Consider the following 24406-nt stretch of genomic DNA (forward strand, 5'->3'; position numbering starts at 1 on the left):
TCTGCTTCAAGAGCCCCCATCCCCTCGTCACATCACAGCACAGCTGATGCCTCTATGCTAAGCGGGTTCCAGATTCATTGTGGGAACGTATGGCGAATTCTGTTCTCAGCAGCAGCGCCTCCGTGTGCAGTTACCCGGAAGCAAATACACACCCGGTCCTGTTCAAGGCTTTGCTCCTTATGAGGGATGAACTGAACCTGGTCAGCCTAAAACAAATAAAGCCAGCAAATAGAAAGCAGGAAAACGTGAGTTACAAACCACAAAGCCAATGGTAAGCAACAGTCAGAATACATTCCCAGGGAATCTTTCGGAATGTCCCCAAGATCTCGTTAGCAAACCAGACAGCTGGGCTTCAACCCTAAAAAAGAAAAAAATAAGAAAAAAAGGAGTGCCTCGAAATGCAGAGGCGTAGCCTGCTATTCGCATTAGTAGTAGATTTGATGCATAGCAATGCAGGGAAGCAGAAGTCATCATAGCAGAATAAGTGTTTCGGCAATGCAGAAAGAAAGCCTCAGTCGATATATGGTATAGTAGAAGGCAGTCTGCAAACAGGAGTGCAGGCACGTGCATCCTCAGTGGAGACAGATTCTGTTCGGACAGTGATGGGGCTGAGGTACATGGCATTTCACGCTGTTCACAGGCCACTCACATCTTGGAATCTCGCATAAAGCTTGGCCAGAGCTCACAAGTTTCCAATCTCAGCGGGCTTAATCCTCCTCATGCCAAGGCTCTGACACTTTATGCCAGAATGGGTCAAGACTGATTTGCATATGGCTGGGTTCAAACTGGAAAGGCATGGTGAGCAAAAAATACGATGGATTTAGGCCCAGATCTCTGTACTGGGGTGAATGTATGACATTGTTCTGCATTCTGTCCATCAACTGTTGTTTTTGCATTTGTCACCCCGAGTGGGAAGGGTATGCCCAGACGTGGGTCTCGTGCTCTCCATGCCACTGGAATCAAGCTATCCTGGCTGAAGAGGGGTGAAACCCTGAAACCGGTCCTAGGATGCTTGTGTCCAGTCCATTGAGGACCTGGCTTGGCAGTTTGGGCTGCACTGTTCCCATGAGGCACAGGGTCAAGACTGATTTGCATATGGCTGAGTTCAAACTGGAAAGGCATGGTGAGCAAAAAATACAATGGATGTAGGCCCAGATCTCTGTACTGGGGTGAATGTATGACATTGTTCTGCATTCTGTCCATCAACTGTTGTTTTTGCATAATTCGTACAACATTCTCATGACCTCACCCCCTAATATGACAAATGACATCATAAATCACAAACTATCTTACAGGTGACATGACAAATGGTGTTGCCATTGCCATTATCAGTTAATTGTCAATGAATACACACTTTGTTAAGGTATATAATGATTTTGTGATGTCACGCAGCTTATTAAATGGTATAAATTTTGCACGGTCATAAGAATCGCATTTGATGTGGGAGTTATGGTTTGTATGGCAGTTATAAATTGTGTAGCTAACCAGAAGCGTTACATTTCAAGGTTTTTGTTTTAAATCGTAACCTTAACTGCATCCTTATTGTGTTTTTTTCAAAGTAAATTTCAAAGATTTCAAAAAAAAAAAAAAAAAAAGCACATTGAGGTGGCATAACCAAAGCTAATTATAATCTCAGTCTAACCTTTTCTTCTTTTCAGGAAGTTTTTGTTCCCTTTTTTTTTAATCATATACCACATTCAGTGGCTCACCAGTACAGCACTGTCTGCACTCAGGCCCGGACCCAAACTTGCCACTGGTGGCCATCACCTGCTGCACCGTTCCAGGCCTGCAGCCAGACACAGCACCTCAATCTATTGCGTTCAACCAACGCCCGCTGCATACAGCCTTTGGCTGTGAGTACAGTGGTTGACCACAGGGCCTATCCTTTGGTCGGGTCCTGTTAACAACACTCAGCAGCTGGGCCAATCGCTGCTGTGCTATGTGCTACCAGGCTTGGTTGCACTGCCTGCGCCCAAAACCGCAGGGTCAGTCACTCCTTCTGCACACACGACCTTTGACTTTGTAGAGACAGTGGTTGCCACAGTGCCTACCTTATAGCCAAACTGTTAGCACAACCAGCCACAAATACAGGAAATGTCCTATGTATTGTATTATTTATTCTTTCAATTTGAGGATGTAAATGGGCCGTTTCATTTCCAGAAAATCTGTTTTGGGGTCCAAGAACACTACAGCATAGACTGTTCTCTGGTCCAGGACGCAGCTGCATAACCATGACAACAGTTACCACTGGCATACATTGTTTTTCAATTGATCAATGGAAGGGAAGGGGAGGTAGCTTTGATGATAACGATCATATCTGTAACGGTTTGAGCTCTACCTTTGTTAATGCACCAGGTAAGAATTCCTTTGTGCTGATCAGTTGCATAAAATAAAAAATAACCCCCCCCACCCAAAGAAAAAAAAGACACTACAGCATAAATACATTTTTTGAAACTTTTGGCCGTGCATCCTGCAGTGTCAATCAATCAATCAGTGACATTTATAGAGCGCACTACATACCCGTAGGGTCTCAAGGCGCTGGGGGTGGGGGGGTGCCGCTACTGCTCGAACAGCCATGTCTTCAGCTTCTTCCTGAAGGAGAGGTGGTCTTGGGTCAGGCGCAGGTCGGTCGGGAGGGAGTTCCAGGTCTTGGCGGCCAGGTAGGAGAAGGACCTTCCTCCTGTGGTCGCTCTTCGGATGCGGGGGACGGCGGCGAGGGCGAGGTTGGCTGATCGGAGGTGGCGTTTGGGAGCGTAGAAGTTGACTCGGCTGTTGAGGTAGCTCGGGCCTTGGTCGTGTAGCGCTTTGTGTGCGTGGGTGAGGAGGCGGAAGGTGATTCTTTTGTTGACGGGGAGCCAGTGAAGGTCTCTCAGATGTCCGGAGATGTGGCTGGTTCGTGGGATGTCGAGGATGAGTCTGGCTGAGGCGTTCTGGATCCGCTGGAGTCTCTTCTGGAGCTTGGCGGTGGTACCGGCGTAGAGGGCGTTGCCGTAGTCCAGTCGGCTGGTGACGAGGGCCTGGGTGACGGTCCTCCTGGTCTCGGTGGGGATCCACCAGAAGATCTTCCGTAGCATGCGTAGGATGTTGAAGCACGCCGAGGAGACGGCGTTGACTTGCCTGGTCATGGAGAGGGAGGAGTCCAGGATGAAGCCCAGGTTGCGTGCATGGTCTGTCGGTTTGAGTGCGGTGCCCAGGGCGGGAGGCCACCAGGAGTCGTCCCAGGCGGAGGGTGAGGAGCCCAGGATGAGGACCTCCGTCTTGTCCGAGTTCAGCTTCAGGCGGCTGGTCGTCATTCACTCGGCTACGTCCTTCATCCCTTCGTGTAGGTTGGCTCTGGCGGCGGCGGGGTCGTTGGTCAGGGAGAGGATCAGCTGGGTGTCGTCGGCGTAGGAGATTATGTTGAGGTGGTGTTGCCGTGCGATGGCCGCGAGGGGGCTCATGTAGACGTTGAAGAGGGTGGGGCTCAGCGAGGATCCTTGAGGGACGCCGCAGATGACATCGGTGGCCTCTGACTTGTACGGTGGTAGACGGACTTTCTGTGTTCTTCCGTCGAGGAAGGAGATGATCCATTCCAGCGCCTTGTCCTGGATTCCGACGTTGCTGAGGCGCTGTACTAGGGTGCGGTGGCAGACCGTGTCGAATGCTGCGGAGAGGTCTAGGAGGATGAGGGCCGCTGTTTCTCCGTTGTCCATCAGGGCTCGAATGTCATCGGTGGCGGCGATGAGGGCGGTCTCGGTGCTGTGATTGGCTCGGAAGCCGGACTGTGAGGGGTCGAGGGATCCATTCGTTTCGAGGAAGGCGGCCATCTGCTTGTTGACGGTCTTCTCGATGACTTTGGCTGGAAACGGGAGGAGCGAGATGGGGCGGTAGTTCTTGAGTTCGGTGGGGTCCGCTGTGGGTTTCTTGAGTAGCGCGCTGAGTTCGGCGTGCTTCCAGCTCTCAGGGAAGGTGGCGGTGTCGAAGGATGTGTTGATGATGTCTCGCAGGTGGGGTGCGATGACAGCGTCAGCCTTGTTGAAGACGTGATGAGGGCAGGGGTCGGTCGGTGATCCGGAGTGGATGGAGTTCATCGTGCGGATGGTGTCTTCGGTGCTGATCGGAGTCCAGGCTTGGAGGGTGGTGGTGAGGGGTGGTTGTTCGGTCTTGGTGTGCGTTGGTTGGTTGCTGAAGCTGTTGTGTATGTCCGCGATCTTGTTGTGGAAGTATGAGGCGAGGGAGTTGCAGAGGTCTTGCGATGGGGTGATGTCGTTGTTTTCTGCGCTGGGGTTGGAGAGCTCTTTCACGATGTTGAAGAGTTCCTTGCAGTTGTGTGCGTTGTTGTCCAGCCGGTCCTTGAAAGCAGTTTTCTTGGCGGCGCAGATCAGCTGGTGGTGTTTCCGGGTGGCCAGCTTGAAGGTGGTCCTGTTGTCCGGTGTGGGATCCCTTCTCCAGACTTTCTCGAGGGCTCGGCAGTTCTTCTTGGAGCTCTTGAGTTCGTCGGTGAACCACGGGGCTTTCTTGCTGCCGGGTCTGCTGGGCGGGGTCCTCAGCGGGGCGAGTTCGTCCGCGCAGTTGCTGATCCACTGTGTGAGGTTGTTGGCGGCCTGGCTGGGGTTCGCTGAGCTGGCAGGGGGGTGCTGGCTCAGGGAGGTGGCGAGCTGGTCTGCTGTGATCTTGTTCCAGCTTCTGCGGGCGGCCTGTTGCTGGTGGTGGTGGGTCGTCGTTCTCTTGAAGGTGAAGTGGACGCAGCTGTGGTCCGTCCATTGGAGCTCTGTGGCGTGGCTGAAGACGATGTCTTTGCAGGATGAGAAGACGGCGTCGAGTGTGTGTCCGGCGAGGTGGGTGGGGGTGGATACCAGCTGCTTGAGTCCAAGATTGGCGAGGTTGTCGAGCAGGGTGCTGGTGTTGCAGTCGTTGTTGTTCTCCAGGTGGAAGTTAAGGTCCCCCAGGAGGATGTAGTCGGCGGAGGGGAGGGCATGCGGGCTGACGAAGTCGGCGATGTCCTCGCTGAATTGTGTGCGTGGTCCCGGGGGTCGGTAGATCAGGGTGCCTCTGAGGGTGGTGTTTGGGTCAGTGTGGATCTGGAAGTGCAGGTGTTCGGCGGTGGTCAGGGAGTTGTCGGTGCTGGTCGTGAGACGGATGGTGTTCCTGTGGATGATGGCGACGCCTCCTCCCATCTGGTTGGCGTTGCGGTCCCTCCGGACGATCTTGTAGCCCTCCGGGATGGCGATGGCGATGTCGGGAGCTGAAGAGGCGTTCATCCAGGTCTCCGTGAGGAAGGCAACGTCAGGGGCTGTGGCGTCTAGGAGGTTCCAGAGTTCCACGGCGTGTCTGTGGACGGAGCGGGTGTTGAGCAGGATGCACTTGAGGTGGGTGCTGCTGGTGTTTGGCTTGGCGGCTGCTGGTGCGGGGCAGGTCCGGATGCAGGAGAACTTGCAGGCGTGGCAGCTGAAAGGTCAGTGGGTGAGTCGTGGTGTGGCTTGGTGGCAGTCTGGGAGTCGGCCGGTGTTGAGTGCGATGAGGGTGGCGGCGGAGTACGTCAGGCGGGTAGGTCGGGGTCTTCGTGGGCCAGGGGTCCTGGCGCTGGTCGCGATCCGGTCGCGGACGGGCGCAGACGGGCTTACCTTTGGCGCGCCTTCGGCGCACAATCGGCGCGCCCGCTGCGCGTGACCGCTGCGCGTTCGCACGGTCGCCATATAAGGCGAAGTGCGCGGGTGGGCGGGGCAGCTGGGAGGCGGGAGCGGGGAGGGATACAGAAGGAAAAAGGGGCGGGGCTAAGCGGCGGTGGCGGGAAGCGGGGAGGGATACAGAAGGAAAAAGGGGCGGGGCTAAGCGGCGGTGGCGGGAAGCGGGGAGGGTGAGCGTTGGCTGCAAAATGTTGTGTTGGGGCCAGCGAGACGGCTCAGAATTCCTTAAACTGGGTTCAGATCTGTGAACCCGAAATGGACGACGAGAGAAAAAGCTTCCTCATCCAAAGAGGTTCCTTATTTTAATTTTCAGCCCTCGAACGGTTGTCGAATCTGGGTTTGAGCACTAATGGTCCAAGTATCTCTAACTATTAACATTTTCTAGGTCACCTGAAACTTTTTGTAATGTTCATTTAACAAAAACTACTCAACAGATTTATACTAAACAAAACAAAGGCAAACCCCACATTTCCTCCCTGAAACGGCGGTGCACAAAACTTGCTATGCTAATCCTACATTGGATAATATGCATTTTATACCAACAGGACTGGGGAATGCTTCTTCATTATTCTAGCAAAAGACACACAATTGATGGATGGAATGCAGAACAAATCAAAACATTCACCCCCAGTCAAAAGATCTGGGTTAAATCCATCATTCCTTTGCTTACCATGCCACCCCAGTTTAGACCTGGCCATATGCAAATCAGTCTTGACCTTGTGCCTCATGGGAACAGTCCAGCCCGAACTGCCAAGCCAGGTCCTCCCTGGACCGGAAACAAGCATCCTAGGACCGGTTTCGGGGTTTCACCCCTCTTCAGCCAGGATAGCTTGATTCCAGTGGCACAGTGAGCCCAGGACAGACGTCTGGGCATACCTGGCACACTTAGGGCGAGAACGAAAAAGACACACAATTGATGGATGGAATGCAGAACAAATCAAAACATTCACCCCCAGTCAAAAGATCTGGGTCTAGTGAGGGTAAGGCAAAGACTACTTTAATAAGCTGCCATCTGAGTGGCTGCAGAGCTCAGTTCAGATTGCTAGCTACATACCAGGGTCTTAGGGAGGCAACAAAGAACTGACAGTTTGATATGTTTGGAGGTGAGGAGAGCTGAAGCTTGCCCAGTTGAAACTGCCCAACTACTCGATAGTTGCATGGAATGGCAGCCTCCAATGTTCTTTCGGGTACCGGCTGGAAGTTCGTAGTGAGACACTCGGAAGGACACCGGCAGACTGTAACAACTTCTTACTGATCCATTTGCTCTTTAATTATGACTTTTGTGCATAGCAGCATTGAGCTTATGGTCATTGCGAACATTCATTTATTTTAGGTGTACTGCACTCTTAAATGCACTCTTCAGCTAATGTCACACCAACAATGGTCTAAAGTCCGTATTGAGTGAATGCAGCAGCAAAACTCAGCACAGAGATAAGTGGATAATTTTAGCAGTACTCTTCACTTTGACATTTAGCACTCCTCCCAATGTTTGTACTGGGGAAAAACCCTTGAAAGGCAGCAACCAAAATGTTGGCTGGATTGCAGAAACAATGACGAGAAAACCCATGTCAGGGCCGCACCTCTGCCGGGAATTGATAGAGTTGAGCCATTTATTCCTAGACACAACTGAAAATTCACACTGCTATATTTCACTCTGGACATCTGGTAAAGAAGTCTACTTTAAATATTTGAGTCAGCTATCCTTAAAAATCTCTAAACAGATCAATCAGAACCTCTAAATGAGCAGAAACATAATTTAGAGGAACAAGTGGAAGGGGTTCCACAGCTAAGGATGTAACTGACTGACAAAATATTTGCGAGGTGGCTTCATGGATGCAGAGTGAGGAACGCACACTTTTGTGTCAGGTAAGTAATCTTGTGAAAATTCTCACCTCATTTTGGAGTCAAACAAGTGGGCGTAACTGAAAATGTTGCTGCACCATGCAATCCCTTTTCAGCAACCTAAACAAATAGGCTGGATCTCCTCAAGGTTGCAGGAATGAACATGGATGACCACGCACTTCTATGTTATAGTCTTAGTGAAGACTTCAAGGAGGTAAAGTTTCAGAGCCGAGTCTACAGTCAGGCTCCGGGGGAAGAATCTATTTTCACCTCAGGAGTAACTTTAAAGTGAAGACACAATTCAGTGCTGTTAGGGGCACACCTCACTTTAACATTTGCTTTAGTGCTATCTTGCCAAACTTTACAGTTTAGGCTTAGGTTGAGGCTCACCAATTACCATGAAGGTTTTCAGTATTGCGGTCAGATGCACCTCGCTTGGTGTCCCATCTTATATTTATATTCTTATTTAAAGATAACCCAGGAGGGAAACAAACCTCACAAAAAGGGTCAACTAATCCCAGTCCGAAGATTGCAATTGGCTAAAGGACGTTAACCAATTGTAATATCAAGAAATACAACCAAGCAAGTAACTTTGAAACATGAATCTGAAAGGAACTTAACACCTGACATAAACATTCAACATAGGATTAAAAAGCAACTCTTGCTCACACAAGGTACGACCTGGGTGGAGTCTTCAACAATCTATGTGCAACACACCAGTTATTCCAGCAATGCTAGCGACACCCGACCTGACAACAGTGAGCAGCGTGCTTCGGGTTCGGTTCAAGCTGGCTTGCTCGCCAGTGTTCGCTGGAGCTCTGAGCTGGCAGCGCTGAGGGAAACCTGCTGAAGATGAACAATGCACGGGCAGAGACTCTGAAGACCAGGGGCCACCGTAGTCCCTGCCAGTAAGCCATCCAGTAAGCCCTCTGCTCTCAACCAAGCACCCCTCCGTACACTGCATCATTTTGCCAGCTCTGGCGCCAGAGCAAGCGGCAGCGCGGTAGCAGTTAGAGTCAGTCAGTGGCCCAGCTTGCCTCGGCCAATTGGAATCTGCAGCCAAGGCTTAGGGAGCGCAGAGCAGCACAGTTGCAGCCCCCAGAGTTACAGCTGACTGAGGGCGGTCTTTTTCCCTTCCTACAGCCACCATCAAAGTCACGTCTGCCTACCATCAGTGTTAAGGACAACAAGGAATATTGTAGGAGCCGCCAAGGGGCGAGATGTGAGGTGGCAAGAAATGCGTAGCAGTGGCAGAATATAGGCTCAGAGAAAACTATAGGAGGACAGTGGCATTAGAGTCGGAGTGCAAGTTAGAGTTCCTTTTTCTGCAGAGGTGGCCCGCCTGGGTGCAGCTTGCGGTCAAGGAGTTCACCTGCCCCCAGCACTCGCTTGGGCATAGAGCCCACACCAATTTCGTTCCAACTTTTTGCAGTTAGAGCCGGATAACAGAGAAACAAAAAACCCCAGTAAAGGATCGGGGACTCGAGTTACGCCATGCCCGACACAATTGTAGCCATAAGTGACCATACAAACGGTGCAGAAAATTGAGCAATGCAGCCTGAGCCTCCAGCCTTCAACCTCCAGTCTGAGCCCAATGAGTTACCCTGACGACCGCTTCGAAAATACCCAGAAGAAATAATCTGTTCCAGCAAGAGAAGCCCAGGGGAGTCAGCAAGCCAGAGCCACTTACAGAGTCTTCTTGCAGAGAAGAGCGGCAAGCTTGACAAAAGGGGGAAACAGAAAGCAGCAGAGTGAAAGTGGTCAAGGGAGTGCACAGGGAGCAGCAAGGGCTCCGAAAACCTTGGACGACTACTACAGGAGAGTGGTTTCAACATCAGACACCACGCTTTGGGACAATGAAAATGACAATGATAACGACAACGCACTGTTAGGCAGCTATCAAGAGGCGCCCCACACAAGGAGGGGTGCATCCGCCATGAGCGAAAGAGGTCTAGAGGCCTGCAAGGGCGAAAGCACAGTTGAAGTCCTAATGCTTGATATACACATCATGGACAACGCTAACAAAGTCGGTACCTCTACCATTTGCACACAGGCAAGTGTGGATGACGCCAGTGTGATAGAACTTTCTTCAGGTTCATTAGTAATGCCTTGCCTGGAGCGTGATCCATTCAGCGATCTGCCTTTAAAGAGAGGTGACAGGCCACCGGCAACAGAAACAGACCAAAGCGGCAGACGTGGCAAGTGACAATATTGAACCAATTGAAGCCACTCAAACCACCCCGCTGTCCTTAAGGAAATGGGATGACCCGAGTGGAAGCACACTGTATGGTTGGATGAGCAGGTGCTACAGCAAGGACCGAGGTTGTCCAACAGGATGGACACAACAGACATGCCACCCAAGGAGACAAGCCATAACCTGTTAAAAAAAATAATCAATAACCTGTTGTCCTCGATCAATGTCACTAACAAAGCCACCAACGCCCTCAACTGGCAGTCACACAAACTAAAGGGCCAAATGGACACTATGCAAACTACAGCATTAACGATTGCAGTCACCAAGCTGGAATGCCTGGGAAAAAAAAAAGTAATCATAAAGGACTACCACTGTAGAGCCATTGCGGAGAAGATCTCAACACTGCCTGAAGATTTGACAACAATGATTACAAATCTGAAAAACCTGAAGTTAAACGATGGACTAAAAACAAGCTCAGAACCAAATACTGAACAAGCATTGGCATAGCCAATAGGTCTCGCTTTTGGGACCTTATAAGTATTTAGTTATGCAACTGTTGTATGGCTAAACACTTATAAGGTCCCAAAGGCGAGACCTATTGGCTATGCCAATGCTTGTATTCTTTCTAATAGCGGCACCCGTGCTTTACTTTTAACATTAAAAGTAAAGCACGGGTGCCACGATTATAGCAAAAGTAAAGAAATAGATGTTTGTTTCTATTTCTTTACTTTTGCTACAATCGCAGCACCGGCGCTTTACTTTTAATGTTAAAAGTAAAGCACTGGTGCCGCGATTAGCAAGCTAAAAATGCTACCGCCGGCCACAGCTTGCAGTGCATGTGCACGAGTGGTGCGCGCACAGCAGTAATCACGCCATATGGCGCCTCTGCTGAAGCGCGCGCCCGCGCACATGCACTGCAAGCTGTAGCCAGCGGTAGCATTTTTTAAAGCCCTTACTAAGACCTAACAAGAGTTAACTGCAAAAAACAAGGTACACAAAATTTAAATAAGATCGTGGAGCTCGAGGAAAGAAGCACGCTTAGCAGAGTTCCAAGCCACAGTCATGACCCTACAGAGTGACTAAGACAGATTTGGCCGATCTTCAGCACTCTGGGCAGGAGTGGTACAGGCGGAAAGGCGTACAGGAGGCCGCAATTCCAATCGCAACAAAAGGCGTTGCCGAGTGAGTGCTGCCTTGGAAACTCCAACACGCAGAACTGCTGACATTGTGTGTTCTCTTCGGTGGCGAATAGATATAACCAAGGCTCTCTCCACTGCAGAAAGAGACCTTGCACCACCTCCGAGTGAAGATGCCATTCATGATCCATCATGCACCAGCGGCTGAGTTAGTCCGCCCTGGCGTTCAGAGAACCCGCCAGGTGTTGAACCACCAGGGATATGCCCGGATGTTCAGCCATGTCCAAAGGTGAAGAGCCTCTTGACATAGGGTCCATGACCCCACCCTGTCAGGTTTGTTGCAGTACCACATGGCGGTGGTGTTGTCCGTGAACACCTCCACTAATCTTCCTTAGACAGATGGAGGAACGCCTTCAGTGCAAGACAGATCGCGCGGAGCTCCAAAAGGTTGATAGGGAGACCGGACTCCGCCAGAGACCCCTGATCTCCGTCTCTCCCATGTGGCCGCCACCTCCAAGGAGAGACGCATCCATCACCATTGTGAACACTGGTTGGGAAAGGGAGAGGGATCTGCCATCAACTCTATTCTGGTTCGTTAGCCACGACTGCAACTGACTTGCAGTCCCCTCTGAGATCTGGATGACATTGGAAAGATTTCTGATGCTTCGCCCACTGGAAGTTCAGGTCCCACTGCAGAGCCTGCATATGCCGTCTGGCATGAGCTACCATGGCAGGAGGCCATGCGGCCCAGCCGCCTCCGAGTCATTCTCACCCAAATTCCGGATAGAGGCTGAAACATCGGTATCATAGCCCAAATATCCCGGACTCCCTGTTCGGGAGTATAGGCCCAAAACTGCGCTGTATCCAGAACTGGCCTGATGAAAAGGAGCTTCTGAGAGGGAATCAATTGCAACTTTGGCACATTGATAGTGAATCCCAGTGAATGCAAGAGGCCGTACGTAGTCTGGAGGTGGGAGACGACCGCCTGGGGCGAGCCTGCCTTCAACAGCCAGTCATCAAGATAGGTGAAGACAGGAACCCCTGATCTGTGCAGATGAGCTGCGACCACCGCTTGTTTTTTTTTACAGTGAACTTTCATGAACACCTGAGGGGCGCTGGTGAGGTCAAAAGGGAGCACGGTAAACTGAAAATGCTTGTGGCCTACCATAAACCGTAGGTAACGCCAGTGGGCAGGCAAGAGGGGGATGTGAAAATAAGCGTCCTGCAAGCCAACACTACCATCCAGTCTCCAGGGTCGACAGGACCTGAGCCAGGGTTAACATTTTTACCTTCTCCTTCCTGAGGAAGTGATTGACGTCCCTGAGGTCTAAGAAAAGGTGCAGGGCTTTGTCCTTCTTGGGTACCAGGAAGTAGTGGGAGTAGCAACCATGGCCAACTTCTGGCAGAGGAACTCGTTCAACAGCTCCCTTGGCCAATAGACATGCAACTTCCTGCAGGAGAAGGGCCAAGCAATCCTCTGACATGCGACGGAGTGTTAGTGGCATGGAAGGAGGGGTAGTCTCGAAGGGGAGGGAGGGTCTTGCACAGAGCCTTCAGATCAGGCCGAATTTGGCAAATTCATTAGCATCATTCAAAGGGAAATGAATGAAACAAAACTAGATGCAAACTGCCCTGCCAAAATTAATCAATCCTAGACCATGACACGCAGGACATATTCGACAAAGCCTGGACAATGGAGGAGTTGGAGGCCGCAGAACACATTTGGCAACATTACACCGAAAAAAAAACTCCAAAGTGCTCCACAATCGAATGACGAATTGAACAGTCTAAACTAGCATTGAGGTACTCAGAAACCTCTATGTTCCACAACACACCTGCTTCAGGACTAACAGACCCCGGGTTCACACTGTGCAAAGCTTTTTAATAGGTCACATTTTAAACATCTTTGATTTTGACAGGATTTCCTCAAGTCGGGAATGTCGCTGGTATAAGTGGGCTTTCAACAGTGTAGCTGGGGTATTCAGTGGGGGATTTACAACACATTTGAAGGCCGGAATGGGGGCATGTAGCACGCTGTATTTTGCAGTCATCATTTACAAAAGGTATGAGGTCCGTTTTTAACTGCTATTTTATGTCACTGATGCACAATTTGAATTGAAGGTCAGAATAGGGGCAGGTAGCACGTTTTATTCTTGCACAAAGTCATTGTTTATAAAAGGGGCGAGGTCCGTTTTTAACTGTTAATTTAAGTCACCGATGCGCAATTTGAAATGATTTTAAGTAACTATGCAATAAAATTATTCATTCATTGAACTCTGAAGGAACCCGAAAAATGTAAACCAAAGATAAACAATAAAACCTGCAACCTGGCAGCCTGAATCTAGAGTAATATGACTCCAACATAAGAACATGAGCCCATAGGGACATTAAAAGTCTCACACATCCTTAGTGTTCCTTTAAAAATTCCCATTCTCAAAGATTAAACTATATTAAAAAGTAAAGAGGAAACACCAAAAACAAACTCTACTGGACTCACCTCAATTCGAGGAATCTTTCGTCTTTTTCTCTTCTCTTTTGCCATGGCAATTCCAGGAATATTAGTGTCCAGTTCTTGTGCAGCAATGTGTGTCATCATCGCTGATGATTCCGCTTGCTTATCCGGTCCAGATTCTCGCCTTACTCCAGTCTTTGTCACCACAGGGGAGACGTTGGCTAAAACCTCCTGTGAAAGGAGGTTATCAAATCCAAAGAAGGACCTGCGACTAAGCCTGGACTGATTTGGTGTTGATGTATCAGAGGATTCTTTCTGGGAAGCAGAATGACTTTCTGTAGCAAATGGGCTGCGGTAGAGGGACATCTCAAGTCGGCTGTAAGATCTTCGCACCTTCTTGACCATGCCAGAGTCCTCTTCTCCCAAGCAGGGCAAGGCATTGACAGGGATAGGTGACAGTACATTACTGTTGTTCTCTGCAACCAGATCAGTGAAGGTAGTTGAATTCAGCAGAGAAGATGAGGTTGTACTCGGCACAATGGAAGCACAGGAAGTTTCCCTACTGCCAATTCCACATTTAACTGCTTTCTGTTCAGTGTTTTCTTTTCCAGCTTTTGAAGAAACCTGCAATTAAATAAATATTTTAAACTAGTATAAAAAGATGAATGGCCTGGCAAATAAGGTAAATAGCTGCTGTTTTCTAAAGCTCATGTCGGTACAGACCTGCAGGCACTCTCCAATCTCAAGCCTCAACAACTTTCTTTCAATAGGAACGGATTTATTTAAGATTGAATCTCGCCTTTTGAAGTTCTAAAAATGATAGAAAGTGCCTGATCACCTGTTTTGTAACCCTCTACCACCACTGTCCGGCTTTGAATTTGCTTGTGATCTAGGTTACAGCTTGAAACTGCAGCAAAAATGCAATCCTGCTTACAGAAATTGAAATCTGAGCCTCAAACGAATCCACATTGCATTGCAATCTAGCTGCCTTATGAAAGCAGGCTCTCAAACAGGTGAGAGTTTATGGCAACCAGAGGCACTGATGTTCTTGAAGCAGGACTAAATGTTACTCTGGTAAGTGGTGGAACTCTGCATACCGACTTAATAAGCTGTGGGGAGGGTGGTGAACTTGTTAAAGGGCAGTGGCAGGCCAACTTATTATCTGGGCCTAGGGAAGTCCCACATTCCTGTTGCATCTGGATCCGCATAAACCAAATGCCAATGGAATCTTGCCGAAGCCAATTACCTCATTTTTGGCCTTTGACATTCAAGGGTGCACATCAAACAAAGGAATCAAAAACACTTCTTGTGCCCATAACTATCTTGTCTAGCACATCGTGGCAAAGTCTGCTCATAATCATTTCCACAGAAATAATGAAAACTTTGTCAAAGAGTATCCGATTGAACACAGACGGTCTACAAACTACAAGGGCACACTACAGGACTGGCTGATGAAATAACTTGTTTGCACAGCAATTCTCTTTTTAGTCAATCACAGATCAAATAGTGTGATATTTATCAAACCAATCTCACAAAATCCTAAACAAATAATACTTTCCTGACCCGATTAACAATCTATAAAAGACCTTGACAGAAGTGGAAAATTAGAGAAACGTGGTTAGGTAGGTTGGATTTTTTTTGTTTCAAGTTGCCAATACTGCGGTCTGGGGCACAATCTTTACAAATAAAATCCCTTTTCACAGCCATCAAACAAGAATATTCAAGATCAAATAGGCTATGCCTCCTCTCGCCTTCACCCCCACCACAGACATAGTAGCGCTGCCCCTCACCAACTGTCACGATGAGCACACGACCACCTAAATATTGTCACGCTCAACTTCAATGGCTTGACGTCCTACATTAAACTGAAAAATACATTGACCTTCCTGGCTTCTAAGCACAGTGACACAGCCCTTATACAAGAAACGCACCTCTCAGCAAAAGGATCAGATAAGCTGAAAAGAGCCACACCCCTTGGAACTACGCAACAGAAGAACCTAAAGCCGCTGCCACCGGTTCCAGAAAATACGGCATAGAAATTCTCCTCCATAATCTCTTCCATTCACGGTACTGCAGACATTGTTCAAGGATACGGGCCACTAAGTGCACACCAACCTCAGGGTTGGCACAAGGGTGTCCAGAGTAGGCACTGTTTACGCCCCAACTGATGGTAAATCTGACTTAGCCCAACCCCATTCCACCACCTCAACCTGCCCCTCATGGAAATCCAGAACTCCCATGTGATAGTGGGTGGGGACTGGGTTTTAGCCCCGGAAGCTGTTCTGGACCGCACCGGCCCCATTGACGCTCAATACAATAAGGACTGGGCAGTCCTCCAAGACCTCCATGATGGGCAGGGCCTCCACGACATTTGGCAGTAGCTCTATCCCACCAAGAAGGAATACACGTTCCTCTCCACGATATATGGCACCCAGTCCCGGCTCAGAGATTTCTGAAACTTCCGGCCGACCATCCCCGACAGTGCTGGACTGTACCCACCCAGCTCTCTTTCAAACCATGCATCAGTCTGCCTTATTATTGACTGGGACATCGAGAAACCCATACGGAAGCACGTAGGCCTCCACACCGCACACTTCAAGTTTACCCAGGAGAAGGCCCAATTGAAGTCTCACATGACCACCTACCACACACATAACAAAGGCTCCGTGAACTTGGCTCAACTTCTTTGGGCAGCAGCCTAGGCCACCCTTAGGGTCCAATGGATGTGGAATGCTGCACTGACAAACTTGGAGTGCAAAGGCAGGCAGCCCTGGAAAACCACATCCATGTCCATACTCAGACTTGCATCAGTAGGCAATTCTCCGAGAACAGACACAAACTAGACCAGGCGGAAATGAAGCTTAAATCCCAGTACAAGTCCCAAGTACGTGCTTTACAAAACCCACCACTACAAACAGGGGAGAAAGTGGGGAAGCTTCTGGCCGCTGAACTGAGGCAGCAAGAGGCCACAGTGGTCATCTTGGCAACTAGGGACGACACAGGGACTTCTCCACACCCCACAGCAGATATACACTTTTGGGACATACTATACTAAGCTGGATGGGTCCGAATTGAACAGTGACGTAGACTGGGTGAAGGCCTTCCTGGATGCCTTGCCTTTACCAAGCTTCAACACTGATACGCGGGCACTCTTCGAAACGGAGCTCCCTAAAGACGAAATACCTCAGGCAATCTCCTGTCTTTACAACTTTACTGGTGACTTTTACAGATGGCTTTGTGAGGAGACTGTGAACTGTCTCAAATGCACCTTCTAGGAGGCAGACATCACAGCCCCCCCCCCCTTTTACAACTTCCAAACAAGACAGGGACCTAAGTCCTCCCAAAACCTGGAAGGAGCGCTTTACTGCGAAGTAGCTGCTGGCCCATTTTCCATCTCAACTCAGACATGAAGAAACTCACAAGCATTTCAGCAAATGGGTGATCCTCCACCGTGATACATTGGTTTCAGGTGGGGTTTGTACTAAGCTGCTCGCTTCGCTGTTGAAGCATAAAATATATGTGAACCATTGAACAACCATTTTATATCGGCCTGTAGACTGTTTTCGCAATATGCTTGTGTTATGTTAAATGCTCGCTTAGCAGAAGCCTGTTGAAAGAAACTTGCAAGTTTCCACTCTGATCAAGAACTGAGAATGCAGGTGCAGGATGTGAGTATGCCAACTCGATAGAAGACGTTTCCACTCGGTCTTAAAGAATGTAGGGGCAGGCACGTCAAAGCGGCCTTTTCTTATAAAATGTTTGATTGAGGCCTTGAAAACTAAGAAAAATAACTAGTTACAAGCCACGGTTTTGGTGCCAAGACGCTTGGCTGTGAAACGGATATCTGCTACTTTCTGAGTGCTTTCAAGTTCTAGATAAGGGTGACCTTGCAGCTGCAAGTAATAGATGATTCAGCTCTAAACATTTACCCTAATGTGTCATCTCATGTAAAAAAAGGCTTTGTGTAACCCCAGTGAGGCCACACACTTGGAAGTTTGGTTGAATGTGTTCTTGCTTGAGCCTGGGGCAAATAAACTTCTCTTTATTCCCATACCACATCTGAGTGCTCTTCATTTCTTTTTAGATAATTATGCTGTCACGCCGTAACCACTTACGAATCCTGGTACACCTACTCGGGATAGCCAAAGACTTCGCGGAGTAGACTGTGGCTCTTGCACTAGACGCAGAAAAGGCGTTTGACCACATTGAATGGGACTACATGTTTTGTGCTTTTAGGCAGCTTGGAATTGGTGAGGACTTCATTTCGGAAGTCAGGTGGTTGTATTCATCCCCCACAGCACAAGTTAACTGCAGAGGTTTACTCTTAAGTCTATTCCTAATTCACAGGGGCATCCGCCAGGGTTGCCCACTCTCCCTGGTACTATTCCTATTGGTGGAAAATGTGGTGGCAAAAATGATGGTGGCACCCAGATTCATCTATGTCCTGGGCATGTTGGCCATTATGGTGTGGCCCACCGCCCTCTGTTCCATTGACAAGGACATATGCTCCTTTGTCTGGAGCACAATAGGTCCCTGTTTAATTACCTGTAAACTGATCGCCCACTGTAGCAGTGGGAGTCTTGCGCCTACCCAGTATTGGACATCATCATATGACATTGCACCTTTCCCAGACGTCCTCTAGGAGACCTGGTGTTGAGGCCCTGCCCCAACTAGGTGCAACTTGAACGTGATGCAGCTTTATGTGGCTAACCTAGGCCTGCTCTATAGCTATTGTACCCTCCTCAGCACCGCGCCGCTATCCATCATACCAACCGTAGGGAAGCTTTTGAATCGAGCTCACAAACTGCTGAAAAGCCATGCACGACTACATTTGCATGCCCCCATTTGCAACAACCCTGCCACAAATGTCGAGGGAACACCCATGCTTTGGGGAGCCTGACGGACCTCTGGGATCAACTTCCTGAAAGACCTTGTGATCAGCAGAGACATGAAATCATTCAAGAACCTGCAGGAGGAATTTCACCTCCCTCGTTCACAGCCCCTGCTGGCCCGCCTCTGTACAAAATGGCAGAGACAACTTCAAACAGAATATGAGGAGCAGGACTGTAAGAAACCGATAGAGGAACTCGGGAGAGTCCAGGATCAAGTTTTGTCTTTTTAAAACAATTCAATATTGGTATTGGACACCTCAGAAGTAGGCGACCTCAGGCCTCTGCCACCACTCCCAACTGCAACATAACACACGTTCGTTATGATTACACAGTAGTCAATGGTCTGATCCATACCCAATCTATTAACCTGCCACATATTTTACCTGGCGCACTTCTCATGTTTTACTACACAGGAGACCTCCCTGGCTTTAAGCTACAACCATAGATCTCTATTCAAGGAACTGACCAGAACCAAACTCTGCATCCTACGACTTTGGAGTTCACCAGAGTTGCTCTTGTGAGACGAATGGCTGACTGCTATGTAAAAAGTGGGATCATATGAGAGGCTTATATATCGACTCCAAGACCGCATCAAGCTTTTTTTCTGCCATCTGGGCCCCCCTACCTGGACCCACATCAGCCCCCTCTTGTTTCATACAATTCCATGCGCTACTCGCAGTCCGGCCTGAGGTCCCTGCCAACCACAGTGGGGTGAGCAGACAAGAAGGCTCAGAAGCTGCTCATCACTGCCACCCTTTGTCTGTCGAAGGTGGTGCAACAGATATACCCCCGGTCTTCCTTACATCCTGGGCACCGGAGCCACCCAACTTCACCCCCTAAAATATTATAGGCAAATCCTCGCTCTACGCCTCCTCCCTCACTGCACACCCTCTCTTCCCAGCGTGGGTCTCGCCCTCAACCCTACCTGTCCACTCCCCATCCTCATTCTTCTGCACCCAAATCCAATTCAGCTCGGCCTTACATCACCATCCCATACGCCGTTTGCCCTTACTCCTGGTCGCAATCAACATCAGCACAAGTGGGACTGCCCTTCTGCCTCAGTTCTCTGGGGAGATACTCCCAGTCCCTATGGGAGTTCTCTGCAACTTCTCTACTGCTCACTGAGGGAAAATGTGTATTACGCAGAACCTGGTCTTTCTGAATCAGCATGTCAAATACAAAATGTAACGCATAGCTGCTTTGCTGTTGTGTTCACTTTATAAAATCTTAATAAAATTTGAGACCAGGAAAAAAAAGATTAAATGGTGATAAATTACAGAGTGTCTCCAAAAAAAAAAAAGAAATCCGTACATAACCCCAACACAGGTACTTCAGTGGGGCCAGACAAATGGCGCTCTGTTTGTATCACAAATTATAGCGGCTCTTAAAGAGAGTAGAAAGTAAAGGACAAGCACTGGATGCAATTCAAACACTAAATCATGTTGGCTTCCTGCAAGACATACCTAGGATATGATGGGGAATTGCTATTCACAACAAATTTCACTTTAGGATACCTGATGCAGACAACTGCTGATATGCCAGGCTGCGCCTGCTCAGTACATCTTCTCTGGTATTCAGGGACTTGCTAGGTGTTTCGAGACTAGAAAGATGTTCTGGTGCTCCAGCCATACAGCTTCTTCGAATATGACTCAGGACCCCATTACACCCTGGTTGTGGCAGCACCACATGGCAATGGAGTTATCTGCAAGAACCTGCACCAGCCTCTCCTTGATCCATGGCAGGAACGCCTTCAGGGCCAGCCGAATGGTCCACAACTGACTGCAACTAGCTGCTGAAGGCGAGCTTGTTGCAGAGGTAGAGGAAAACAGCAACTCCCCACCTTTAAAGATGGGCAGCAACCACTACCATTAATTTTCTGAATGGAGCTGGTAAGGCTGAAAGGTAGAACAGCAAACTAAAAGGTAGAACAGCAAAATAAAAATGCTCCTTGTCCCCTCCTTGAAGCGCAGGTTACGCCTGTGGGACTGGAGGACAGGTAAATGAAAATAAATGCCTTACAAGTCCAAGGACACTATCCAGTCACCTGGGTCGAACGCTGATAGAATCAGGACCATAGTGAGCATTTTAAATCTGCAGGTCCATAGGAAGACAGCGGGATGGATGGCCAAGTTAGGCCTGAGACCGCTATCCTATTTTGAGACAAGGAAATCGTGCAAGAAACAACCACTACCTTTCTTATATTCTGGCATCCTTTCAATGGCACCTCTGGAGATCAAGGTGTATGCTTCTTGGAGCAGGATAGACATTTACTCTTCTGAAATCCATTCTGGTGTGGGATGGATATTGGGCAGTGAGTAAAGAAAAGGAAAGGTATAACCGTTTTGGATGATTTGCAAGACCCATCTGTTGGAATTGATGAATTACCAAACTAGTAGGAAGGGCCAAATCCTGGCTCATTGGATGGCATGCTCCACGGACAGCAAAGGAAAGCTGTTTTTGGCCATTGTACAGGGGCAGAGGAGATGAAGACTGGTGGCCCTGCTGGCTCGCATGCTGCCTACCAGACCTACATTCAAAAGCCCAAAAGGACTAGACTGTCTGTTGAATCACCAGTTAGGAAGACTGCCTCAGTCTATATGCCAGAAATCTGAAGTCATCACAAAAATTCGGAAATTGCCACGGGAATTCCTTGTCAGGGGCCAACAGTCCTAAAGAACGTGTTTGATTGTCTACTGCCTTTAAAGTGTTCCAAAGCAGAGTCTGTCTTTGCACAAAAGAAGCAGAATCCATCAAAGGACATACACATAAGCGCGGACTGCACATTGCCAAAGAACCCAGTAAACATGATGCCAAAGTACCACACTGATACCAACTGACCTGCCAAGGCAATTTGTGGTATCTAAACCAGAAAGAAAAACATATTTGGACATGTCCTGCCCATCATATTTTTCTGGGCCAAAGAGGCCATAGAGCTTCTGGACGGTCAGTAAGATCTTGCTGGCCATGTCGCTAAGGGCACGGGTGTATCAGCACAACATACAGATGGTGTTTAAAGGCAGCAATGCAAAACTGACAGAAGAAATCAAATTAGCCAAAAGCATCAATCCTATTAGATTCTCTTTATGGAAGGGAAACAAAACAGTTGGATCAAGTCCTGCGCCAGCGCCAACACCCTCCACCCCTCTCTCCCCCAAACATAATAATATCACAAGATCCAGACCACGGGCCAGTTGGTACACAGAGGGAATGATGAAACGCCACTGCAAAAAAAACTAGAGCAGAAATAGAGAATGACCCATGACAATGCCAGACAGAATCATGTTCAAATACACCCTAAAACACTACCACCAAATGATCCAGACCACTAAACACGCCACTCTGGTAGACTGAAGCTGTGCCAGCACCAACGGAAGCAAATAAATCTCCGCCATTGTGAAAAATATAACTTCACCATCGGCCGTCTCTAACTCGATCACCCCCTCACAGCTGTAGCAATCTCAATTCTTGAGCAACAAAATCACTACCATTTACACCACTTTTAGCCCACTACAGGACCAGACAGTTCTCGCCAAGCACCTCCCGATCTTATCCAAAGAACCAATGCTAACACGAAGTCTGTAACCACCCCAGAGGAAGCCGCCGCCACCATAAAGTCCATCGACTCAGGAGCCTCATCGGACTTCTGCCCCCACAACACCTACTGTACAGGACTGCAACCCATCAGCACCAGGCTCAAAGATTCAGAATGCCTTCACCTCTTTAACAACTCTCCCAGATGCTTGGAAATACGCAAGTGTCCTTCAATTGCTTCAATTCAATTCCCTCTGCGGACCCTTCAAATCTCCCCAACTACAAACCGATCTCCCTGGTACCATTCCCGGCCAAAGTCTTGGAGAAAATCAACATACACCTCACCAGATACCTCAACGACCACCAATTCCTTGACACCACTGAGTCTGGTTTCAAACCCAACCACAGCACAAAAACTTCCCTCATTGTAGCCATGGATGACATCTGGATGGTGCTGGACAGAGGAGACAGGGAAGCCCTCATCCTCTTGGACCTCTCCACGGCATCAGCCAGTGGTCAACCCCATTCAACACCTACACAACATCAGAATCAAAGGACACGCGCACTCCAATGGATCTACTCCTTCATGACTGAAAGGACCCAGTCGGTCAGGCTGGCTCCTCGGATGCCCGTAACCTCATCCGCAAGCTCTGCCAGGATCCACCCTGAGCCCTACCCTCTTCAACGCATACATGATCCCTCTAGGCCATATCATCCACTTTCACAATATCAACGTCCTCTGCTACACAGATGATACGTAACTCATCCTCTTCCTCACAGATAAGACACCTAGCACCCAGTTCAAGTTCAGTGCCTGTATGACTGAAAACCTCTACTGGATGAAGACCAACTGTCTAAAGCTGAACACACAGACCAAAATCATGACCTTCACCTGGTGGACAACAGAGATAGATCCGACACCAACCCTAAGCAAGCCACACCAAGAACCTTAGGATCAATATCAACAGTAAACCCAACATGACTGCCTAAGTCAACCCAGTCATATTTCATGCTTACATCCCCTGAAGATGCGGAGAAAGATATCCAAATGGCTCCCAATCAGCACTCACAAAAATTACACGGGTGTCCGGATCACAAGCAAGCTAGATGCCAGGAACAAACTCTATGCCGGAATCGACAACAACAAAAAAAGAGGAAAAAAAATATCACCAGAAGGCTGCAGAACAGTCACAACTTGCCAGCCAGAATCTCTCAATCTCCCATGACGCCATTACACCACACCTGAAGGAGCTCCACTGGCTTCCCATTCACAAACAAGCGCAATTCAAACTTCTCACTCACACTTTCAAGGCACTACAAAACACTGGCGCAGCTAACTCAACAATCGCATCCACTTTCACAAACCTTCCAGAAACCTCCGCTTGTCCCAACTCCTACTTGTACAAATCCCATGCATACAGAAAACTAGATCCGGCAATTGAGCCTTCTACATTGCTCCTAAAGCATGAACAATCTTCTGGTACACATTACAGCCTTCTCCTCACTTCTTGAATTCCGCGAGAAGGTGAAGTCATGGCTTTTCGAGTAGTCCCATTAGACCCTAGATGTGCCTAGACTCACACCTCAGCGCAAAGACACCCTCCTGAGTGATAGTGCGCTCCACAAATCAGCATAACAACAAGGAATTATCAGTGTATTGACAAAGGAGCAAGGCATCACCCTCATCATCCTCCTCCTCATCCTGGGATGCACCCTTCTCTAGACTCAGAATAAGAGGCAAAAAGTTAACGGAGGGTCCGCTTATAGCTACAACAAGGTAGACGCCTATGATTAGTGAGGCTCTATGACAACTGTTTGCACTTTTGTAATTGCGAAGCATAACAAAGGTGGTGCTCGGGCCAAAGTCAGTTCAGATTCAAACATGGGAGTCTCCAACAGATCTTCCTCTGGTGGTGGCAGGAACCATTGTGGCTCTTGGGGCTGGAGTAGAAGTATGTACAGGTCCGGTAACCAGTCCAAAGTAGACAGAATGCACCATTAAGAGACCCACCGGTGACAACCAGACAGGAGTCGATCATCGGTTTAGTGGAGCCAAAGTGCACTGAATTTCTCCAATGTGGCCGTTTCAATCTGCTGGGAGGTCAACGACGTCCCGGGAACTCGATGTGCCTTGGAACCAGCTGAGGAATCCGCTCAGTGACTGGTGCCCTCAACAGAGTGCAACTTACATCTTGGCACCTTTGCGCCTTCTCAGTCATCAGACTGGCAGGATGGTGTCAAGCACGGTTTTTCTTTTTTCTCCACGTTTTCAGACTTGGACTTACCAGATCACTGCAAGCGGGAAGTGCAACAGTTGCAGGAACAGCCCAATGACCAGGGCAAAGTGTGAACTAGATCTACGTGAAGGCTCGGATACGTAGCGTTCTGCAGCATACAGCTTTGACTCCCGGTCTGGACTCTCCTTCCGGTGCATGAGGGTGCAGTTATCAGACAACTTCGAGTCAAGTTCCAAGCCCATGCACCTGGTACAGATTTGTGACCTACATCCATTGCCTGCAGTCCCAGCACAGCTTACATCCTGTAATTTTCATTGGGGACATTATTCCCTAGCACACTGAGAAGTTTGGAAGTCATCGGAAAACTAGACGAATTTGGAAGCGGAGCTATGGAGCCATATCAGAAGGCATTGATAGAAAGGAACTGATGTCAGTGCACAGAAGTGACGCTTATGT

The 24406-nt window shown here is 48.8% G+C and overlaps 1 protein-coding gene across 1 annotated transcript in view; it reads right to left on the reverse strand.

The window, feature by feature from the left end:
- CDCA5 (cell division cycle associated 5) overlaps positions 1-24406 on the reverse strand; it is a 138815-nt gene that overhangs the window by 40051 nt on the left and 74358 nt on the right. Inside the window, exon 6 of the mRNA XM_085625457.1 lies at positions 13336-13914. Coding sequence (XP_085481583.1) covers positions 13336-13914 — 579 coding nt within the window. The remainder of the gene's footprint in view (positions 1-13335; positions 13915-24406) is intronic.

The sequence above is a fragment of the Triturus cristatus genome, chromosome 9 (assembly GCF_964204655.1).
Source record: "Triturus cristatus chromosome 9, aTriCri1.1, whole genome shotgun sequence".
Classification (NCBI taxonomy): Eukaryota; Metazoa; Chordata; class Amphibia; order Caudata; family Salamandridae; genus Triturus; species Triturus cristatus.